Source organism: Alternaria novae-zelandiae (genome assembly GCF_023758075.1).
Source record: "Alternaria novae-zelandiae strain BMP 2774 chromosome Unknown scaffold_26, whole genome shotgun sequence".
In the NCBI taxonomy this organism is placed as follows: domain Eukaryota; kingdom Fungi; phylum Ascomycota; class Dothideomycetes; order Pleosporales; family Pleosporaceae; genus Alternaria; species Alternaria novae-zelandiae.
This window is the reverse complement of record NW_026056986.1, coordinates 139,267-160,566: the sequence shown is the minus strand read 5'-3', so window position 1 is coordinate 160,566 and position 21,300 is coordinate 139,267. Positions and strand designations below refer to the sequence as shown.

The window sequence follows — 21,300 nt, the reverse complement described above, 5'->3', positions numbered from 1 at the left end:
GCCAATCACCCGCTGCGCTACTCGCTCGCCCTCATCAACTTCATCCTGCGCAATGTCTTTTTCTCCACGATGGCTTTTAGGTCCTGTTTATGGGCTGATGTTCGCGACTGCCTAGTCAATATGCTTTTGAGAAGGGAGCTCGATGAGTGCGCTTGTGGCTTTTCGGGAACGCTTGCGTGAGGCTATCGTGGAATGCAGGTACGCGGGCAAGCCACTTCGGCTTCGAGCTTTTAGAACTTTACTGCCATCTTGTGTGCACATGCTCGTTAGCTAAAAGGATAGATATATACCTATGCGGCTCCCAACTCTTGTTAGGACACTCGTCTCACTCTCTACGGGCACCTCACCAACAGTCATTCCCTCGCTCGTCGTCAATCTGTCGCTCCTTCAATACAGCATAATCCTTAATAATTAATACCAGCCACCATGCGCTGGACATTCCTCCTCTCCCTTTCGGCAGCGGTAACGCTTGCCGCTGGCAAAGTATCGACGAATGCGCGTTGCGGAAACGCATACAATGCCTTGCCAGGCGGCATGACCTGCAAAGGTTCAAAGTGGGGTGATTGCTGCTCGCAATATGGCTACTGGTATGCCATCTAGCCTTGATCTCGCAGCTCGTTGACTAACGTTTTGTGCAGTGGAAAGACGAAAGACTACTGCGGAACTGGATGTCAGTCGTCGTTTGGTACTTGCAATGGCGTCGTCGCACCAGCGCGTACGTCGACAACATCTAGCCGCGTCAGTACCTCGACCTCGACACGAACAGCTTCGTCGACAGCACCTTCTGCTACCCCGGCAAAGGTCAAGGTCACTACCAATGCTCGCTGTGGCAACCTGTATGGAGCGTCGCCAGCGGGAATGACCTGCTCAGGTGGGAAGTACGGCGACTGTTGCTCACAGTACTCATACTGTGGGAGCGGAAGCGCATACTGCGGAACGGGCTGTCAGGCTGGATTCGGAAAGTGCGATACTGTTTCGTCCTCTGCCAGCTCTCCGACTTCCAGCTCTAGCTCCTCCAGCTCCAGCTCCAGCAGCGCTTCGTCCTCTAGTTCCACTTTACTTTCCACGTCGACAAGCGAAACTACCACTAGCACCACTTCAAGCTCGTCGACTTCTAGCTCTAGTACCGCTACGTCCTCTAGCTCCTCCCTAAATTCTGGGTCGACCAGCGAAACGACCACCAGCACCGCCTCAAGCTCGTCATCAACCGACGAATCCTCAACGTTACTTTCCTCCAGCTCGTCTTCCGGAGTCTCCGTAACTCCCGAGACAGCAACCTCCACGATCACGTCAACACCCATACCCTCCCCATCTACCGCGGAGTTCTGCGGCACAAAAGGCTACATTAAAGAACAACCTTCCACCTTCACAAGCAGCCCTTTCACAACTATCGAGGATTGCCTGGCCAACTGCCGGGCTGAGAGTAGATGCGGCAGTGTAATCATCTCTGAGAGCGGGTGCTATCTCAATGAGTCGCCTATCACCAGTACAAACATCGACCTTGGGCCAGGATCCCCTCTGACATTTTACAACCGCGAGTGCGGAATCAGCACCCCGGTGACAACCGCGCTGCCTTCAACACTAGCAACATCTACAACCTCATCAACGCCCGTTCCTTCTCCGACTGCTGCTGAACTCTGTGGCGTAGAAGGATACAATGTCGAAGATGTCCAGATCCTAAACACTTCGCCATTTACAACCACCGAGGACTGCCGAGCAAGATGTCTCGCCGAGGATACCTGCGCCAGCTTCATAACTTACACGAGTACATGCTATCTAGCCAAGGTACTATTCACTGCTGCAAACGTAAGACCTAGTGTAGGAACTGGTCTAAAGTTCTTCAACCGCGATTGCAAGACCGGTGCCCCGACAACTACAGAAACACCTACCACATTGGCAACATCCACAATGACACCATCTTCCACAGCGACACCAATTTCCACAATGACGCCAAGTTCCACAACGACACCGACGCCTACACCCTCCGTCTGTGTCCCCGCCGCGCCAACAGTATCCTGCGTCAAATACCCCAACTGCCCACAATTCATCACCCCCTTCTCCAACGCCTGCCCCGCCAACAACTCCCAATGCAAAGATAACTATTTCGTCCGCTGCGGGAACATCCCCGCCGCCGGCTCCCAAGTTATCCTCTCCATTGGCAGTATCCCAAACGCAGACGTCTGCCGTCAACGGTGTGACGCGTTGAACAATTGCTCAGCGTTTGCGTTCAAGTCCTCGAATTGCATCCTGTATAGCACAATTAATGGGTTCATCTCGGATTCTGCGACTACTTTTATTAGAATCTGTGCGGATAGTTGTGCTGCACAGCCGGTCAAGAGGGGTGAGGAGGAGAAGGGTAGTGACAAGTCTGTGAGTATCGCGAAGTGGACGCAGGGCAAGCAGGGTAGGCAGAGGGGACCTAAGGATACTTAAAGGTATATCATCGATATACAACAGCCCGGTCATTCCAAAGAGATGATACTTTTCACATTTCCCCACAATAGATACTTTCATATCAAATTCTAAACTCAGCTTCGAAGTCCCACACACTCTCTTCTCAACACCCATCCCCCCCTCTTCTCCCCTCTCCCTCCCCCCATACTCCTCTCAAGAAAAAGCAACCCACGCCCCGCACACCCACGCCTCAACCGCAAGCACAAACCCCGCAATCGCCATCCCACTCCCCACCCTTTGGCTAAACTCCTTCCGTGTCAATTTCCCCTCGCCGGCACCAACTAGAATCCATGCTGCGGCGGCGAGGAGGCTGATGAGCAGGAGGATGCCCATGACGAGGAGGATTCGTGGGCGGGAGAGGGTGTATGTGAGGTGGAGCGTTGGGGTAGTTGGATGGGGGGATTGTGGGCGGGAGGTGTTGCGGCGAGCCCAGGATATCCAAGTGTAGTTCTTTCGTCCGGTTTGGGGTGTTTGGTACAAAACCATTAGGTCGTCCGAGGAGGGCGTTGCCGATTGACTATTTTGCGGAGAGCGAAGCGCAGGATGAACATCGCGGTCGTCCTTGTTATTGCCGTTGCCGTTACCGTTGCCGTGATCCCATGTACTTCTTCTCTCAACATGTATACCACTCAACGTCCTCGCGCTAAACGTCCTCCGGAACCAATTACCCGCCAACTCGCGATTCGCAGCCCTGAGCGCCAACGCGAACGCTTCGTCATCGAAGTCGGCGGAGCGCTCTTTCCTTTTCATTTTAGGGCTGTGGTCCATTCTCTTTTCGCTATTGCAGTTGCTGATGCTGCTTTTGGTATAGCTGTGTTTCGGCGTCCAAGCCGAGGCGTACGTTGGAATGACGACTCTGGCCAACCTCTCTTCTCTTCCTGGTGATAGGCCAGCCTGCTCTTCATCCACGTTACCACAAGCGCATGCACATCCCCCCCTCCCCATACCCCACGTCCACCTCCTCAACCCAACCAAAACAACACCACCCTCCTCCATACTCACCCCTCCCCTCTCACCTCCACCTCCCCGTCCCCTCTCCTCAGCACTCCCCCTCACAACCCCCTGCGCACTCTCATTCCTCTCCCTCCGACTCCTCATATCACATTCCTCCCCATTCGCATTCCCCGTCATAAGCCCCAGAACCTCCTTCCCCTTCCGATCATCATACGGGCTCTTCGGCTCATCTGCAAACGGAAACGCACTCGTGCAGCACGAGTTCAACCGCGTGTAATCCTCCGTCGTGCGGTTCGAGAGCGAGAAGTTGAGGGCCGAGAGGTGGGAATCCAGTATAGTACTAACATGGTTTTGCGGGATATAGCTAGGCTTCGGGATGAGGAGGTCGGGGTTTGTGATTGTGGTATTAGCGGTATTAGGGACGGAGAAGGGGTTGGGTGATTTGATGGCTGGGGAGTAGATTTGTGCGGTGCGGTGGCGGCTCGCTCTGTCGTCTTGGTCTCCATCGCCGGTTGATAGGGGGGATAGGGTCACATGGCGGTTTGCGGAGAAAGAGGTGGATTTGGGCCAGGAGGTTGTGGAGGCGGAGTGCAGGTATGTGCGGCCTGCTGCGTTTGTCATGTCGCTACTGACTCGAGGGTCTATACTCCGTGGGTCTGAACTCAGGGCTTCGAGGGCGCGCATCGTCATGACGTGGGCGTTGATGATGGAGTCTGCGAGGACGCTGTCTGATGTGCTGTTTGACGACGCGGTCCTTCTGTGTTCTCTTCGAAACGTCGGGCTTTGCGGTAGAGCGGTGAGTGTATCCTCTAGAGGTCCTGATGTAGAGAACGGTGCTGAACTGGCCGAGGCCATGAGCGGAGAGTTGGGCAAGGACATGTTGCTGCGTAACGAATGTCTCGGCGAGTCGATACTGGATCTGATAGACCTGTTATCCACCAGGCGCACATTGTCCTTGTTCAGACGCGTCAGAGACATCTTTCGTGCATGATTGGTTCCTCGACCAGAAGCTCGCTCATCGCCGGTTCCGCTATCATCAGTTCCAGAGCCAGAAACATCTGCAAGATCTGCGAGTCTGGGCAGCGAGGTAATGGTACTGCGTTGCCTATTCCTTCCGCGCTGCGTATTCTCAACGTCGCCGTGGATGTCGTACGGAATGTCTCTCAGACCCGGCCCTTGGCTTTCAATTGGACTCTGTATCGTTTTGCTCATCCTGTCCTCCCATTCTGATTCCGAAGAGAAATCGTCGAAGAAGTCGGCACGATGACCTAGCGCTTTCTGCATCGTTTCGCTGACGTCAGGATAGACTGATATTCGTCTCTTTTGTAAAGCTTCGACAACGCGTGGATATGCTGCCAAGGTAGGAGACAGTCTTTCGAAGGGGTGCTCGAGGAAGATGGGATGAGCCTTGTCTGATTCAGCGGTAGAAGACACGGGGTGCTGGTTAAGAGGCGAGAACTTTGGCGCAACAGATCTCGAGATCGATGGTGTCCGGGTTCGCGCAGTCTCCATTGTCATATCTCTCAACACCTCGATTCATCACCGAGGTTAGCCAATCTCCACACGTCATCAGGACATCCCGTCCACCTCTTAATAGTATCGACACGATAATCCCTGAAACACATACAGGACGAATACGGGAGATATAGACGAGGACAAAGGCGAAGCAAGGCATATTGACGCGGGGGGTGGTGGCGACTAGCGGAGGATTGTAGCAAACAAAGGCGGTATGCACCTGGTACTGCATGTCTACATCCGGCGCTTTACCAGGTCCATGACAGCGGTAGCGATCGCAAGGCTTTTGTCATCTTGGCCGGCTTTTGGTTGGGCGGGAAGAGTGGACTGCGGATGCAACCGCATTCCGATGGGCCCTGGCTTGCACAGACCACACATGGCCGCCCAAAACCGGTACTTTGGACAGAGGAAAGATGGGTATGTGAGAACAGTATCTATTGGCGAGTGGGACGAAGGGTGGATTTCGCCCAGAAAGCCCCTTGCTCTATATCTAAGCGCGGAGGCGAAAACTAACAACGCCATATGCAATGCCACCAAATCGTTCGTGATCAACATGAGATGGACATGGAGTATGAAAGAAAAGCGAATCCGAAAATTGTAGGAGGACTGTGGCGAGTCCCTTACTCGCCGTCGCGGTCGAACATCTTCGTCATTGCCTTTTGCGCAAGCTCTACACCGGCAAAGGTGGCTGCGTTGGCAGGTACTGCTCGTGCCATGGCTGGGCCAATACCAGGGAAGAAAGCCTTGAGACCACCGCTCGCGTGGATGCCCTTGATAGTTCCACTGATTGTTGGTCGGCCTTCGGCACTTTGCAACCGCGACTTGATGGTGTCAACTGGGAAGACGGGTATCCACATGGCGATACCGGCAGCACCACCAGCAACCATGACGGCGCCCATACTCAGCGACCCCGGCTGACCGGTGACGGGATCTTTTGGCGTGAGACTGCGCTTGACGGTCTCGTATGTCGCAAAGTAGAGGGCTGATCCAGGGCCGTCACGCGCCAGTGTCATGGCAGAGCCGCGGTACACTGACTTGATGCCGCCCTCTTTGTATAGCTGCTTGACCACATCCATGCCACCAGCGTATTTTGGCTTCTCGCCAGGCGCCAGGTTCTTTTGTCCCTGAATCTGTAGGAGCACCTTTACGCGCTCGAAGGGTGCGGTGATGATGGTCATGGGGATGGCGCTGAAGAAACCGGCGGCGGAGACTTGTGCGACGCTGAACTGGTTGTTCTCGACCTTGGATACGCTGGATACGAGTTGTTTGCCGAGATCATAGCCCCAGAAGGACACCGCGACTGTCGAATGTCAGCCTAGGTTATTCATATACTGGTCCTCCTGTACTCACACATGGGCGTTACACCAACAAGCGGCGCAGAAACACCTGCATACAGCCCCCTCGCCAGTCCTTCCTTTGCGATGGTTTTCCGCACAACGTCCATAGCCCCGCTGTAGACGCCCTTCTCTGCCGTCTGCATGCGCACCTTGACCAGATCAAAGGGATGGCCGACCACAACAGCAAACACTCCACCCACACCTCCCGCTAACAGCGCCCGCAGCGACTGCAGCGAAGACTTAGACGCTGCCTTGACATCTTCTTTTAGCTCGGCCGTGTTGGGCAGCTTCTCAATGACCGAATCCGCCGTGTTTGACATGGTGGGAGCTGTAGTGGGGTCGCGTGGGATGGACAGGCGCGCGTAGAATCCGGATAGACGTAGTCGAGGAAGGTATGAAGACCAAAGAAGCCGTCTGGAGAAAGAAGATACCTACGCGACTGCTCCCACAATGCGATGAAGAGCGAAAATGCGTGGCTGATGTGGGCGAGAGCGGATTCGGGTTTCGCATGTGCAAGCTCCAGTGCTCCGGAGAGCTGGCGCTGGGCCTACGTCGGTCCAGCGTTCGGCTGTCCATATGCCGAGGCTGATCGGCGCCGAACAACCGCGCACCTCGTGCGAAAGCCATTGACTGAAGAACGTCATGTGAGGGGTGTGAAGTGCCAAGTTCATCAGGAAGATGGTGTTTGGTTCGCACGGATGAAGAGAACGAACGGAAGGAGCCTTACATGTGCAGAAGGAGCAATGTGGCTTCACATACAGAATGCTTGATTCTTCGGTCGAACGGCGCGAGACACACACTATGGCAGCCGGTGAACTCGCGATGCTGGCATTGTCTGTCACGTATTCTACTATTCTCGTCATATTCAGAGACATCTACGCATAATCTCAATATTCGCTATACCAAACTCTTAGTTTCTCGTCATCTCTCAACATGTCTAGTCGGTTCCTCCATAACACTCGCGCCTGACATCAAAGCGCGGAAGAAAACACCTAACAATCACAATATTCATCACCCGCCTCACAGTCAAGCGCACGAGATCTTTCTTCCTAGCAAACATATTCCATATATATATCTGCCCCTACCGCACCTCTCTCTTCCCTCCCCTCACATCAACATTCATCAACACACATCTCTGGGGTGTGCATCACACCAGCGCTACAACCTGGACCGTGGGTCTCCCAAAGGGTTTACACGGTAGGAAGGGTCCGTAGCGGGAGGCTCTTGAAAGGGCCGGTTAGCAGAGCGGTGGGGCTGTTCAACACTGGGGGGGTGAGGTGTGGCTTTGATTCCCTGTCCTTTTCACCTGTTCTACGAAACATTTGAGACGAAGAGCTGACATGGCACAGGTGTATGAGGACTGACTACCAAAAGCGGGGTCGTTGCATACGCGGTCCGATGTCGAAGAGAAGAGAAGAGATTCCGGCACGAGACCAGAGAGACACAGATGGAGATGTGTGCCGGCGTTGTGTCGAACCCGTAAGAAGTTGAAACGGGTGTACACGGTAGGAAAGATATTATAGGGACGCTCTTGATCGGGCTGGTTGGTAGAGAGGTGGGGCTGCTGACATGAGTGCGAGGTATGTTTTCTCTCCTTTCCTCTTTTCTTTCCCCTTCTTGCTGCCTTCTCGGCCCAGGATACATGATGACTTGCTAACATCACCAAGCTTCCCAGAGAGGAACGCTGCAGCTCATGGTGGTCTTCAGAGAGGAATTACCCCGGAAGCGATAGCCCTCAGAGAACGGCATCGCAGAGTTCGCGACGGATTCTCCAAAGAGAGAATTGTTTTACCTGGGCGCCCAGGTCGAAGGGGTCTGTATCAGACCAGTAACCTCGAGAGGGGTCTCGTCTCAGCCCACTTGTTGAGATACCCTACCACATGGCACCGCGTGGTCAAAGGCGTCAAGACAAGAAGGCTGGAATGAGACTCCTCTCTAGGTTGGGGCTTCTTAACGGAAGCGGTTGGGGGAGCGGAGGGACCCTCGACGTATGTATGTCTTTTCGTTCGCTTTGACTCGGCTTGTCTGGGGGGCTGAAGAAGAGATGGTGTCACCATGGGGATGTGGTTTCTCGTCGCGTGGGTTGAGATGCGCATGCACTCAGGATGCAAGACAAATCCAGTCGAAAGCTGCTTTCAACCTTTCACTATCCCAACCTTCCCGCGCCTTTACCCCACGAACTTCACTGTACACACACCAGGCATCAGCACCTCCACACCACCGCCTTCACTGTACATACACCAGGCAGCAGCCCCACACCCCCACCCCGCTCCTCTCCCCTCCCTCCTCCCCTCTCCCCTATATATATTCCTCCTCCCCCACCCACCCCTTCTCTTCTCCTCCCCTCTTCAAACTGGCGTCTGCAACAGACCAGTCCCTCGAGACGGAACTCTCCACGCGTTTGATCCGACAGATTATCACGTGTCACCAGGAAAGTTTACGACCGGCCGGCGTAGCTCTCCAACGGTGACACAGATCGTTTGTCTGACGAGCGCGTGGGAGTCTGATTTCGAGGGGGGGCTTCTTGACGGGAGCGGTTGGGGGAGTGGTGGGACCCCCAACGTGTGTGGTGGATATATGGGTTCTTTTCATTGGCTTCCGCGGCTTGTCTGGGGTGCTGAAGAAGGGGTTGTGTGGTGATGCAGACGGAAGTGATTACACCACATTGCTACTAACTAGACTTGCATGTGTCAAAGAGCGAAAAACCATGCTTGGAAACAATCTCACTGCGTACCGAGTGTAATGAGAGTTCATTTTCTAACACCGACAGCGCATAGTATGCGACAGATGACTTCACAAGTCAATCAGCTTGTCTAAATATCTTGCATTGCAGATCATCGAGCACGCATGATCAAATTCATCATTAACATATATATACTGAGTACCTACTGCGCGAGAACACGCCTTCTCCGCTCTCTGCTACATAAACCCCTCTGGGCATTCCTTCACCCAAACGAATCTAGACATTCTTCCTACTACTCTGTTCACTACTACCGATACTTCGCGCGTCTTCCCCATCTCAATCGAGAGACGCGACCTCCACCACCTCCCCTCCGCCTCCCCTCCGCCTCCCCTCCGCCTCCCCCACCCACCCAGTCTGCATGCAGACCAGCATACCTACCTGACAGACCTCGCCGGAGGTTTTCGACCCTCCAAAACCCCATCCCATGCCATCCTTTCGATAGCTACACGCAAACAGATGTACTGGTGTAGTTTAATCTGATGGCTTGCGACGGTTTAGGTGGGCACCGAGGCTGATTCCGAGATAACCTTGATGGGGGTGGGGCTTTCCTGGACGGGGGCGGTTGGGGGAGCGGTGGGATCCTCGACGTGTGTGGGTGTGTGGGTTCTTTTTCTTTTCGTTGGCTACCTTGGCTTGGCTGGGGGGTTGAAGAAGAGAGGGGATAAGTATAGACGATCATTAATTGTAGTCATTATTACTATCCCAATCAGCCATGTATGCCTGCCCTATCCCATCCATCATTATACAAACCCAAATATTTCCTTAAATATAACCAATCAGGGGAATCGTAAAAAGAAGATCATATGCCACCACTGTGCTCTGAAATCGAGATGCAGTCTCAATCCCTATTAATAACCCTCAAACTCCTCCTCGGATTCAACAACACACCCCTCGCCCCCCAAAAGCTCGGCTCTTGGCCATCCAACAACCCATCCACAACACTCCCCTCACTATTCCTCCTGCCCCACCTATCCCCCTCCCCAGGCCCGCCATACGCCGTCGTAGGCATCGGCACCGCATCACTCCCCCTCCTCGTAATATCAAAGCTACCCGCCGCAACACCACCATGGCTACTTCCCCCCAGCGTACCTGGCGGCCGCTCACTACTGTTCTTGCCCGAGCTACTAGTAAAAGTGCCCTGTTTCTCCGCATTCGCACGCGTCTGCACAGCCGCAGCGTGCGACTTCCAGATCTGGACTTGGCGGCGGTAGATCCAGGCGCAGAAGGCGAAGTAGGCGGCGATGATGAAGAAGACGCCTGCGATTACGCCGGCGACGATGGCGGCGATGTTGGGGCCGCTGTCGCCCGAGGAACTGCCCTGTGGGTTCCCGTTGATGACGTTGGTGATGGTTGCGCCGTCGGGACCCGTCATGGTGTAGGTTTGGGGTTTGCCGGTTGCGAGGGGGCCTTGGGTGGGTGTTTGGACTGGGGCGGTGAGGGTGGCGCCGCCGGTTGCTGCGCCGCCGATTACGCTTTGGACGGCTTCGGGGACGGCGTAGCCGTAGGAGCCTTCGATGCCGGCTTCGACGCCGAATCCGCGCTGGTTGATTTGTTGGGCGAGGGGGTTGCCGGTGCTGCCTTTGTCTTTGGAGTTGTAGCCTTGGAGCGCGTTTTTGCCTGTTACGGCGGTGAACTGGTCGCTCCAGCCTAGGCTGCTCATGTTGAAGACGTAGATGCCGGGCGCGTCGCAGCCGAGGTCGGTATTGTAGCCTCCTAGGACGATCATCTGGTGGTCCCAGACTTGGCAAAGATGTCCGGCACGTGGGGGAGGTATGCTGGCCTTGTCGGTGCCTTGTTCGACTTCGATCCAGGAGAATGATGGCACGGAAAGGATCCACATGTCGTCGCGCTGCGTTTGGGTGTCAAGCTTGCCAGGTTCATTGAGATCTTGACCGGCGAACATGTAGATGTTGTACGATGAGCCGCTGGACATTGTTAGCAAGGATTGCGAGTGATAATGAAAGTAGGGTGTACTCACTCTGCAGCAGCTCCTACAACTGTACATGGGTTGACTCGGTACTTCGGCGTCTTGCCAGAAGTACTCTGCTTGTACCATGTCGATGTCTCAATGTCGTAAACATCGATAGTGTTCATCTGAGTCTAGATTCTGTTAGCATTCGCTCCCACATCCTTCATGTCAAACTTACGAAAGTAGCATTGTCACCACCAGTTAATCCAATCAAGAGACCTTCTTTTCCAAAGCCAGGAACATAGACGAGCGAACTATCCGCGCGCTCAGGGAACGAAGCCGTGTTCTGCAGTCCGCCATACGTGATGTTGCGCCAGACACCGTCCGAGCCAGCGGTCTTGCCATCTCCGAGCGACTCCACAGCATTGTTGCTCTGACCCGGGAACGTAAACTCCAGCAAGCTCTTCAAGTACAACCGCGGAGTCTGGATGCTCCAGCCTTCCGTCGTAAGGAAGTCCAAATGGCCAGCGAAGTAGAAGCCCCTGCCCAGCGTAGGAACAGTAAGACCCGCACCTTCAGCGACGCGTTGTACAGACTGACCAGCATCCTCTGCCTCTTCTCCACCAGCCGAGGTCTTCGGATCGGCGTGTTCGATCCACAGCTTGCCTCCAATGTTGTATTCCCAGACTGAGTTGTTTGAAGGGTCGGCCTGTGGGCTGTCGGAGAATTGGCCACCGTAGAGCCATAGCGAATCGTGCGATGCCCAGAGCTGACCGAGCGAAACAGCTGGTGGGCCTGTGGGCTTGGGGAGACCGGTCAGAGCGGGAGAGGCGACTTGCCAGGATTCGGTAAGATCGAGGGTGAGGAAGTCGTTGTCTGTATCATATTAGCATTGAATGCGCAGGATTGAGCTGCGTCTTGTAACGTACTCCATGTATCCTCTTTCTGTTGGCCGTCGGTCGTCCTGCGGAATCCGTACATGTACAGTGTTCCGTTGACGATGGCGCTTTGTCCGCTCCATCGCCTACACGCATCGGTCGGACTGTCTTCTCGTCTGACGAGCATCGAGCGTTCGGCATTAGCCTGGATCAAGTTCGCCGGGATCGCGCCACCCCGTACACCGACGTGTTTGAGGGGATTGAGTTGGATGATCGGTAGCATCAAGGCCAGTAGGACACTGAGAAGGCCGAATCGATACAGCTTCGTCGGAAGAAAGGATTGCGATGTGGTGGTCATACGCGACACGTTCTCGTTCGCCTCGTCCTCGTCGCAAACCGACTCCCAATCGTCTTCGTCGTCAGCCAACCTCTCTCCCTCCGCGCTGAAGATATCGTTCCGGCTCCTAAACCTCAGCATCTTGGCCGGCCTTAACCTCCTCAAACTCTCTCCATGTGTCGGCACCGGGCTCCTCTCCTCCATCATCTTATTCTCATCCACCAGTCCCACCTCCGTGAATATCGACATGCGGCGACCCTCGGGCCTTGTCGCGGGCTGTGGTCGGACTTGCTCCATTGCTTATTATCGGTACCAAACACGTGCGCCCAGCTGGTCGCGTGCACGTCGTGGGGTAAAAAAAAAGGGCCGTCAAACGTAAACGACCTCGGGAGTCGTGTTCGCAAAGGGTTCCTCGGGTCTCGTCAGGTGGAAGGAAGCCAGCGGGTAAATGGTCAAAATGACGTCGCAGTTCAGGAACAAGGTCGGCACCCTTGACCCGGTTCTATTCGACGAGCGACGAGGGAGAACGGGTTAACAGCCGGATACTATATGTGCCGGTACGCAGGATGCACGTTCGAGGGTGAGCGGGTGGCAAGGGCCCTGGGAGGAGGCGTAGGGTGCGGTGGACGCTGATTTGAGCGTGGCACAAACAGCCGGAATGACAATCAGCTAGGTGGAGCGAATGGATGTCACTGCAGAAGCGAGCGGGCGATGCGGATGCAGATGCAAAACGAGGGACGCGCAACCGAGAGTAACGCAACGGCTAGAACAACAGCAATAACAGACACAGCGGCGATGGAGTAAAGGATTACACTGGGTACAGTAAGATAGAAGGGGGGGAAATACGGGCACCCAAATGTGGAGTGCAGCAGTACGAACCCTAATCCTCCATCCTCCGCCAGCGGACAGCCGACCCTACCTCGGAGCGCTGAAAGCGAGGCCATCCTGTCCGTTTCGTCGCCTCGCCTTCGCGCCAAAGCCGTTGACTGGCCGCGGATAGACAAGCCAACGTCATGGAGGGTGCCGGTTAAGGGAATGATCAGAAATCGCGCGATTGGCCTCGCAACGTCGCAAGCCCCGGCCGCCTTTGGTTGTAGCAGGGACCACCTGACATAAGCCAAGACAGGTGGGTACTCGAACAGGGAACTGCCCACTGGAGTTTGTCAGCCTGCACGAGGTGTCACCATGTCTGTTGTGTCGTGACGATATGTTCGAGGGAGTTTGTGTGTGCACTCTACAAAGTGCTCTCTTTTCTCTGGAGATACTTGTGTTGACCAGATATCTATTACGACTTCACCACTCGGACGAAGTTTGCCCCGCGCCCACCGCCAACCCAACCCAATAGATCACACCACCCACTCACACCCGCAGACCGCGTCCATCCCAGCACCCTCCCACACATTCCATCGTACTCGGACCCTCTAAGCTCTCTAACACTCTTAGTCCCTTAACCATACGCCGTATGGGTCCCGGAGATTTCGATAGCTCGTGCAGCGTGCAGCTTGCGTCGTTAGCCTTTGTGCTCACCCATCCTCAGCCTCGTCCTTTCTACACCTGCATGCGGCTGTGGATCCACGTTTCGTGACCCTTAAAACCCTTCCTTCCTGTGTAATTCTATTTTGGGTTTTGCGCTGCACCTGGATCCGACTGTGGAATGTGTTGTGTTGTTTACCGTGCCTCGAGTGTATGTTGAGGCGTTGAGCGTGGCTGTGCGGCTCCGTAAACGCCGGATGTATCGACACAACGTTTACTTCGCCTTGCGTTGTTCGATGCTCGCTAGGCACAACCTTGAATGACCAAAATGCGCTATGCGCGATGCGCTACGATAACAATGGGGCAAAGTGAGATCTCGGGTGCCAACCGAGAGCGATGTGGCGAAGGGGCTTAGTGCGGGTGTTGGCTTCGTTCAGAGAGGTCACGATGGAGGAGGATACGGGGTGTGGGAGGAACGCTAGATATTGTGGTATGCTGCACTACGCGATGGTGTATATGTTTTTATATACTATGTACACGCGACAAATGCGTTACTCCAAGTACGTCCAATGCACTACTGTCGCTTGAAGCGCCTGAACGTGACCAGACCCAACGGCGGTATCAATTCATTTCCTATGAAAGGTCGTAGTACTCGTCAATCTGCTCTCCATGCTCACTGGAGATAAAATCCATAATGTCATCCACCGTCCCGTCCAGATCATCCTCATCCACTTCCTTGCAGTTGTCGCGGAGAAGTTGGATCAGCTGGTCCAATGCGGTTTGCAGTACTTGCGGAGTCCAAATGTACTTGCGCTCTTCTGCCACTTCTTCTGCGATCTTGTCCCAATTGAAGTCTCCGTCTTCTTCACGGTCATCGCGATGGTTTTGCAGGCTCGCGATCAGATCGTACTTGTCGCCCCATTGCATCTTGTCTCCAGTGGATAAAGTCTGTTTCGGACCATCTTGTTCAGTCGACATGACGCGAGGCTGTACCTCCTCACCGGGAAGCTCATCGTTCTCTGTTGGCGCTGAGACTTTACTGTCCTGCTCGGACTGGTCGTCGTCCGAGTCCTGTGACGAGCTGCTCGACACAACGCTGTGTTGATCTTCGTCGTCTTCGATTGGGTCGGCGTCCTCGATTGAGTCCTCGTTCTCCTGTTGTGCTTCATCGTTGCCGGCCGTCTGTGGTTGCTCTGGGGAGATGATCGGTGCGGTGCTGAAAGGTTCGTCTTCATCGGATGGCTCCTCAATCTCCTGCTCGGCGTCATCACCAGTTGTCGGTGATTGAGTACGATTCGAGTCCAGAGCTGGATCTATCAGAGCCGGATCGATTTGGGTTTCCTGCACAACTGGCTGGGTTTCCTCCACGACTCTGTCGACGCCTTCCACGGGCTCGGACTGATCCTCATCTGCAAGCTCCAGATCTGCTACTGACTCCTCGGAAACTTCGGGCTCGGTACGCGTCTCCGGTTCGTTCGATTCCAGAGTATCGCTCTTCTGGGGGCGTGCACGCTTCTTGGACGGCGACGAAGTCGCGGCTTGCTGGTCGACACCGGCGCCCTCATCCGAGTTCGCAATGACATCCCCTGACTCAGTCGGGCGGGGCATTTGATCCTCGTTGGCTTCGATACCCTCGCTTTTCCGTGGTCGTCCACGCTTCTTCTTCGGTGGCGAGACCTTCGATTGCTGATCGGCGTCAACCATCTCCTCATCTGAGTTCTCAATGACATCCCGCGTCTTGGTTGGGCGTGACTTCTCATCGTCGTCGGCGGCTTCTGTGACCTCGCTCTTCTTGGACTTTCTACGTTTCTTCTTCTTCGGTGGGCTGTCCGCTTCCTTGCTGGCTTGTCCTTCTTCGTCGGTGTTGTCAACAATCTCGTCGGTCTCTGCCGTGCGGAACTTCTTGGGCTTCTTCACCTCCGAGCCTTCGCTCTTCCTTGGCCGCTTGGCTTTCTTGGGCGGCGGCAAGGCCTGGGCTTCTTCATCATCCGAGTTGTCGATGACGTCCTGTGACTTGGCAGAGCGAGGATTGGGTTTGGGTGTTGCGCCAGCCTCTCCCTTTGGCCGTCCGCGCTTCTTGGGAGTAGGCTCGGGAATCGCAGATTTAGAAGCAGCAGGCTTCTCCTTCCTCGGCTTGCGTTCGACCTCAATCTCTGGCGGGGATTCGCGCTTCTGCAGATTCCTCCACTTCTGTACAACTTGGATCCGGCTTCGAGTGTTGTCCATCTCGCGGCTGACCTGCTGCCAGTTGATGTCTTTGATCGTGTATTCGTCCACGGGCGGTAGTCCTTCTTCGGCGCGGTGGTCTTCGTCTCGTTGAGCAACCGTTGTGACGGCGCGGATGAAGAGCTCCTCCTCTTCTTCGTCCCAGCGCGAAGACTTGAGCTTGTCACCATATTGCAAGTAGTCGCGCCACCTGTTTTGACAGTCGTGCATGGAGCGATCCCCCATGCCTACTGAAATGACCTTCCACTTGTTGGGGTGCATCCCGTAGAACTGTTTTAGCCGTTTGTCTTCCTCTTCTGTCCATACTCCCCTCTTGAACTGATGGTATGTCTGACGGATGTGTCTTCTCAGCCTGTCGTGCGAGCGTTCTGTGCGGAGGTGCTTGATGTCGTCCCAGAATTCGGCGCTTTCACGCGAGTCCTCGACGTCCTGCGGCGACCACTCGCTCTTTGACGATATAGTTCCATCTCCAGTGTTGAAGCTGGGGTCAGTTGGATTCCATTGTATGATGTCCACAAGCTCAGACACCTCCAAGCCTTTCCTCTGTTGGTAGTCTACAATAGCTCGACGGATGAGCTCTTCCTCGTCTGCGGTGAAGTCACCGGCGCTTCGTAGATCAGGTGGATGTTGTAGGTCGTGCTCGGTATTCAATGCTCTCTCTGCCGCGGTACCAGATGGAGGATCTTTCCAGGTGAAGCTGTATCGACCGCTCTCCCGCCTTGGTTTTGCTTTCCTCGCAGATGACCGCCTCTTCTTTGTCTTCTTCTTCTCTTTGAAATCGCTGTGGTCATCACCGGACGGTGGACCAACGTCTGCCTCGTCACTGGAGACGGGCTCTCGCATGATGCTGTCCTCGTCTTCTGCTTCGCCCGACGGCTGAGCAGGCGTGCGAACCGGAGTAGGCTGGTTGTTGATAATGTCCTTGTTCTTCTTGGTCTTCTTCAAACTGAGACGCGGCTTAGGCGTAGCTGTCTGCGCGCTGCTTGCCTCTCCGTTCGTGGGACGCGGATCGTCGTCGGGGATCTCGTAGAGGTTTCTCGATTTCGCGACGGGGGTTTGCGGCTTCTTGATTCGTTTTAGTTTCGACTTCTGGACGGTCCGTGGTTGCTCGGCGTCCTCGTCTTCCCCGCCTCCAATAAGGTCTCGAAGTGTAGTCAGCGACTTTGGCGTACCAATCTTCCGCCGCTTAGCCGATGAGGGTGTTCCATCAGCGCCCACTGCAGCAGCTTTGCGTGTATGTGCGTCGTTCGACTCCGGCGCGTCCACTTCTTGAGCGCGCTTGTTTCTCGATGCCGTATGCGACGGCGAGGCTGCCTGGTCTGCCATCATGGTCGTGTCTCCGTCCTGGTCTATATCGCCGTCTTGCATAGCGTCGCTGATAGCCCGATCGCGCTTGGACTGCTTGCTCTGCTTGTATGTGCGTTTGCCTTTGGTTGCGCTGGACGGGATGACGTGGCTGGACATGGGCGAAGAGGCAGTCGGTTGCGCGGGTCGCCCGGGAATTTGAGAGTCAGGTACCTCGACTGCGGTCGAGTGGGTGAGAGCATCGGCAGCAGGCGACTCGGGCTCTGGTTGCGTCGCGGGAAAGGGAAAAGGAGATGACGCTGGAACGTCGTTCTGGGCGAGCATGCCTTTGGCTGGAGGAGTCGCGACACTCTTCTTCGTCAGACCGAGTGCGCTGTTTCGCTTGCGCTTCTTCTGGATGAGAGGAGAGGCGTCCTGGCTGCCGTCGACCTGGGAGAGGGTGCCAATGGAGCCGGCGGCGCCGATGCGCGTGCCCTTTTCGCTCATGAGTTGCTCTGACGCGGCGACGTCATCCATATCTGGGTCTGCCACTCCAATGCGTTAGTCGTGGCTCTGGGCGGGAAGGTGAAGGTCGATGGAGCGAAAAAGTGCCCATTAAAACGCGTCGAGGCCGTCTACTCACTAAAGTGGGACCTGGGCGCCGTGGCGGGGGAAGCTACCGTCGCGGCCTCGCGTTTTGGGGAAGGAACGGGCTGAGAAGAGGAAGTACCCATCCTTCTCCTCAGATCGCTGAAGATGGCATACCCAGGGCTGGATTCGAGCATTGGCGTCGTGATAGCCTTCTGCAGTCGCGAACTTTGTCGATAACTCCAAAAAATTGACGTGTCGCGCTGCGCGAGAGACGTTTCTGGTCCCTGACTAGCCAAACCCGGGCTAGACTATCTCCGACCCCGGCTCACTGATACCCAGCGGTCATCCCCACTCCCCGCTCACTCCTATCGTCCTGACGCATCCCAAACCAGAAGGCAGGTCATAGCTACTATATCGCTAGCACCTTTTCCCACGGCCTCGCAACTGCTGCATCGACTGCACTATACGCCCAAAGCCATGTCATGGCAGGATCCGCTCGAACATGATGAGAGACGGACTACTGAAGCGCGTTGAGGTCGAGACCAAAACGCGGATTCAATTCATCCGTCACATATGCGATTCGATAACGCTCTGGTTTCCGTTGCTTGCGCAGTAGTGGAACTCGTGAACCTGGGGGCCACTCATCTAATGTGACTTGTCGATAGCATGCCTATGAAGGGCACTGAGCAATCCGAGAAAGACCCAAGACTACTGTCATAACTATTGAGTAATCAAGATATATGTTTGTGGATTGCTCCTCAAGTTCATGCAGCATCCTCTCACTCAGTCCGTCACGTCCTCTCACTCCATTGCACAGTTCTTCCATGTGCCCATTCATTGACACTACTTGTCGATCAGCCTATTTCCATTCCTGCTTTCACTCACAATCATAACGAGTCCCGACAACGTTAGGCCTCACTGTTCATCGCACACCCAATCGGCCACATCAATCCTTAACATCGACTTACCGGGTTGCCAGCAGAATAGACGTGCCATATCCCATCTTCTTTCAAGCTCTTCAAGATGGGTCAGCAACGAAAGCAGAAGGAGGCTCACCATACCGAACGGCAAGCCGTACTGTTGGGCCTGGACGCAAAGATTGGCGGTCTTGACGTCGATATCGCCAATCTGATGGCAGAACAGCACACATTGAAACGCGCTCGGCAGTACGTTCTGTCGACACACGAAAAGGCATCAGATAGCTCAAACAACAACAACACTACTCCAGCAAACTCAGCCTCCAAGTTCCTTATGAGTTTTACATACCCTTTGCATTCTCTTGCAGCAAAGAAAGCACGGTCATGTCTCCGCCAGGAAGTCCTGATCCGCAATGCCATGGAGCGGGAAAAGAGTTCGTCGCCTCCGGGATCTGTTGGTTTGCTATCGAGCGACGAGTTCGAGGCTTCCTTTCCTGAACATAACGTACACGAAGGCAACAGAGACATCAACCGCGTCGGTAGTGGCGCTGACAATGGCGTTGGAGATGATGTAAGGATGTCTATCGAAGGCATGTCTTCTTCAATAGCAGAGAACCACTATGCACCCTTTGGTACTACACTAGCCAGAGCGATCCCACGCAGCAACACTCCTTCTCCGGATAGTGAGACAAGCGCGTTCAATATATCATCTCGCAATGGTCAAGGCGCTCATTGGCAGGCAAAACGCATTACCAAACGCAAGTTGCAGGAGAATGCGGCCAAAGCCCGAGAAGTGCGGAGGAAAAACATGGAAGAAGCAAAATCATCAGCAGTAGGTAAATAAGACCTTGGTGCATGAGACCAAAAAGTGTTATGCGTGTGAAGGGGTCTGGAGTCAGGCTTGAGTTCGGCGTTGTTGTCACGAAGGAAAAGTTTGGATAGGATTGGTGTTAAGGTGTTAATTGTAGTCACGACATGAACAAAAGCTGCCCTTTGTCCTCTTCATCATGTTTACGGTCATCATGATATTTCAAATATTACCAAATTGTTCACAGACGTTTCCTTATGATCCTCCCTCAAATTTGAAACAACAACCAACGCTGAGCGTGCAGGAGAATTTATCTCCAACATTCGTATATCCTCCAATTCGAGCAAATCTAGCCACACACACCCTCGATATCCCACACGATCTCATCGGCTCATTTATCCTGTCATTCTTGCCCGAAATAGTTTATCACGGTATTCTGGCTATTGATAGTGCGATGTGATATGCTGAAGGCCTGAAGGGTTGAAGTTGGTAGTGTGTAGGGGCTTGGAGTATGAATTTTCACTCCGCGGTGGTGGATGATGCGACACAAGAACGTCATTATGGCTTTGAGGAACTTGTCAAATTCGAATTCTCTCAACTGAACATCGTGCTTCTGGGTCGCGCATGTGATCAGTTGTTATGTCCTTTGCTGAAAGTCTCACGCATCTTTGTTGCTGACAGTTTGGCGTGGGCCTTGGAAAAAGCGGCAGCAGCCTTGCCGCACGCGAAGACAATTCTACGGACGCCCGCCTCGCTGTGCGCAAACACTGGCAAGCCATGCATTTGATGATTTGATTACTGTAAACTTGGACGCGCTCAAGAGAGAACCCATCACGATGACATTCAATGTTACACGCATCGCTCTGGGCACTCGTGCCTTCCTTATGGACGCCGCAGATGAGGGCCGGAAAGCGCGACGCGATGCGACAAGAGCTCCCACCGCCTCAACGCCGCCATCCCAACCAACATCTCAGAATTTCTTCCTCAACCGACGAGCAAGCCCATCTTGTCAATGAAAAAAAAAGGTAACCTGTCAGATTGCCATCAACGTCCTGCCTCCCAGCGCAACACGAAGTCGCAAACCAGTCAGCTGAAGATCATCGCCACGCACGCCGAAGCATCCGTAAAAAAAAGCCTCACTCCGGGACATCGAGGCTGATAGTCATCAACCAGGGTGGAGATTCTGTGGCTACTTAGAGTAACTCAGAAGAGGATGCATACTATTAGAAATGATTCTATGAAGTATGATCGACATGATGAGCAGAAGGAGGGACGGAGGGAGGGCGGTTTATATAGGTAGAGGGAGGGGTGCAAGGGCCAGGGGGCACGTGATGCGTAGGCGGTTATTGGGAGAAGGGTTTTTCACAAGATCCACTGTGCAGGGCCGATGTTGGCCGGAAGGGCCTATCGTGGGGGCTGGGAGTGAAATTTCTGAGGGTGGGTGTTCGGTGTGGGATCATAGCGTTCGGCGTGCCGTGTGCCTGCGGGCGGGTTTTACCACTGTGACGCGTGTGAATGGTCGTTGTGTCGGTTTTGCGGAGACTTGTACCACGGCGAAAATGGCGGTCGAATCAGGAGCGGTCAGGGGCGGTGGATAGCCGGCGGGTCGCGGTCTTTGAAGCGTTTGCGCATGACGAAAACACGAAAAGAAGACGAGAACATCGCTGGATCGGATCGCTTCGACTTGCGGATATTGAGCACGATGGCAACGAGCAACATTGTGTGCCTGGGTCGATGAGCTATCATTTGATCATGTCTCGTCGCGATATGACCCCGGTGTTGGCCGCCTACTGTCAATTGCAAGTCCTTTACGCCTGCTCAAAAGGCTACTTCCAAACGCTTGAGCTACTCCATCACTACAATACTATGGAACA

General features: G+C 54.4%; 5 protein-coding genes across 5 annotated transcripts; all 5 read right to left on the bottom strand.

Moving 5' to 3' along the window:
• Nucleotides 1–671: 671 nt before the first annotated feature.
• J4E88_009764 (uncharacterized protein) lies at nt 672–1,312 on the bottom strand (the record flags this gene model as incomplete). The annotated part of the gene is made up of 3 exons (XM_049403363.1): nt 672–908; nt 972–1,277; nt 1,304–1,312. The coding sequence occupies 3 exons, from the start codon at nt 1,310–1,312 to the stop codon at nt 672–674; spliced, it is 552 nt and encodes a 183-aa protein (XP_049250797.1).
• A 2,269-nt stretch (nt 1,313–3,581) lies between these two features.
• Nucleotides 3,582–4,920, bottom strand: J4E88_009763 (uncharacterized protein; the record flags this gene model as incomplete). Its single annotated transcript, XM_049403362.1, has 2 exons — nt 3,582–3,638; nt 3,754–4,920. The coding sequence occupies 2 exons, from the start codon at nt 4,918–4,920 to the stop codon at nt 3,582–3,584; spliced, it is 1,224 nt and encodes a 407-aa protein (XP_049250796.1).
• Nucleotides 4,921–5,543: 623 nt separating this feature from the next.
• J4E88_009762 (uncharacterized protein) lies at nt 5,544–6,580 on the bottom strand (the record flags this gene model as incomplete). Its single annotated transcript, XM_049403361.1, has 2 exons — nt 5,544–6,223; nt 6,274–6,580. The coding sequence occupies 2 exons, from the start codon at nt 6,578–6,580 to the stop codon at nt 5,544–5,546; spliced, it is 987 nt and encodes a 328-aa protein (XP_049250795.1).
• Nucleotides 6,581–9,841: 3,261 nt separating this feature from the next.
• Nucleotides 9,842–12,424, bottom strand: J4E88_009761 (uncharacterized protein; the record flags this gene model as incomplete). The annotated part of the gene is made up of 4 exons (XM_049403360.1): nt 9,842–10,928; nt 10,982–11,103; nt 11,151–11,788; nt 11,842–12,424. 4 exons carry the CDS (start codon nt 12,422–12,424, stop codon nt 9,842–9,844), a joined length of 2,430 nt encoding a protein of 809 aa, XP_049250794.1.
• A 1,809-nt stretch (nt 12,425–14,233) lies between these two features.
• Nucleotides 14,234–17,647, bottom strand: J4E88_009760 (uncharacterized protein; the record flags this gene model as incomplete). Its single annotated transcript, XM_049403359.1, has 1 exon — nt 14,234–17,647. One exon carries the CDS (start codon nt 17,645–17,647, stop codon nt 14,234–14,236), a length of 3,414 nt encoding a protein of 1,137 aa, XP_049250793.1.
• Between the last annotated feature and the right edge of the window lie 3,653 nt (nt 17,648–21,300).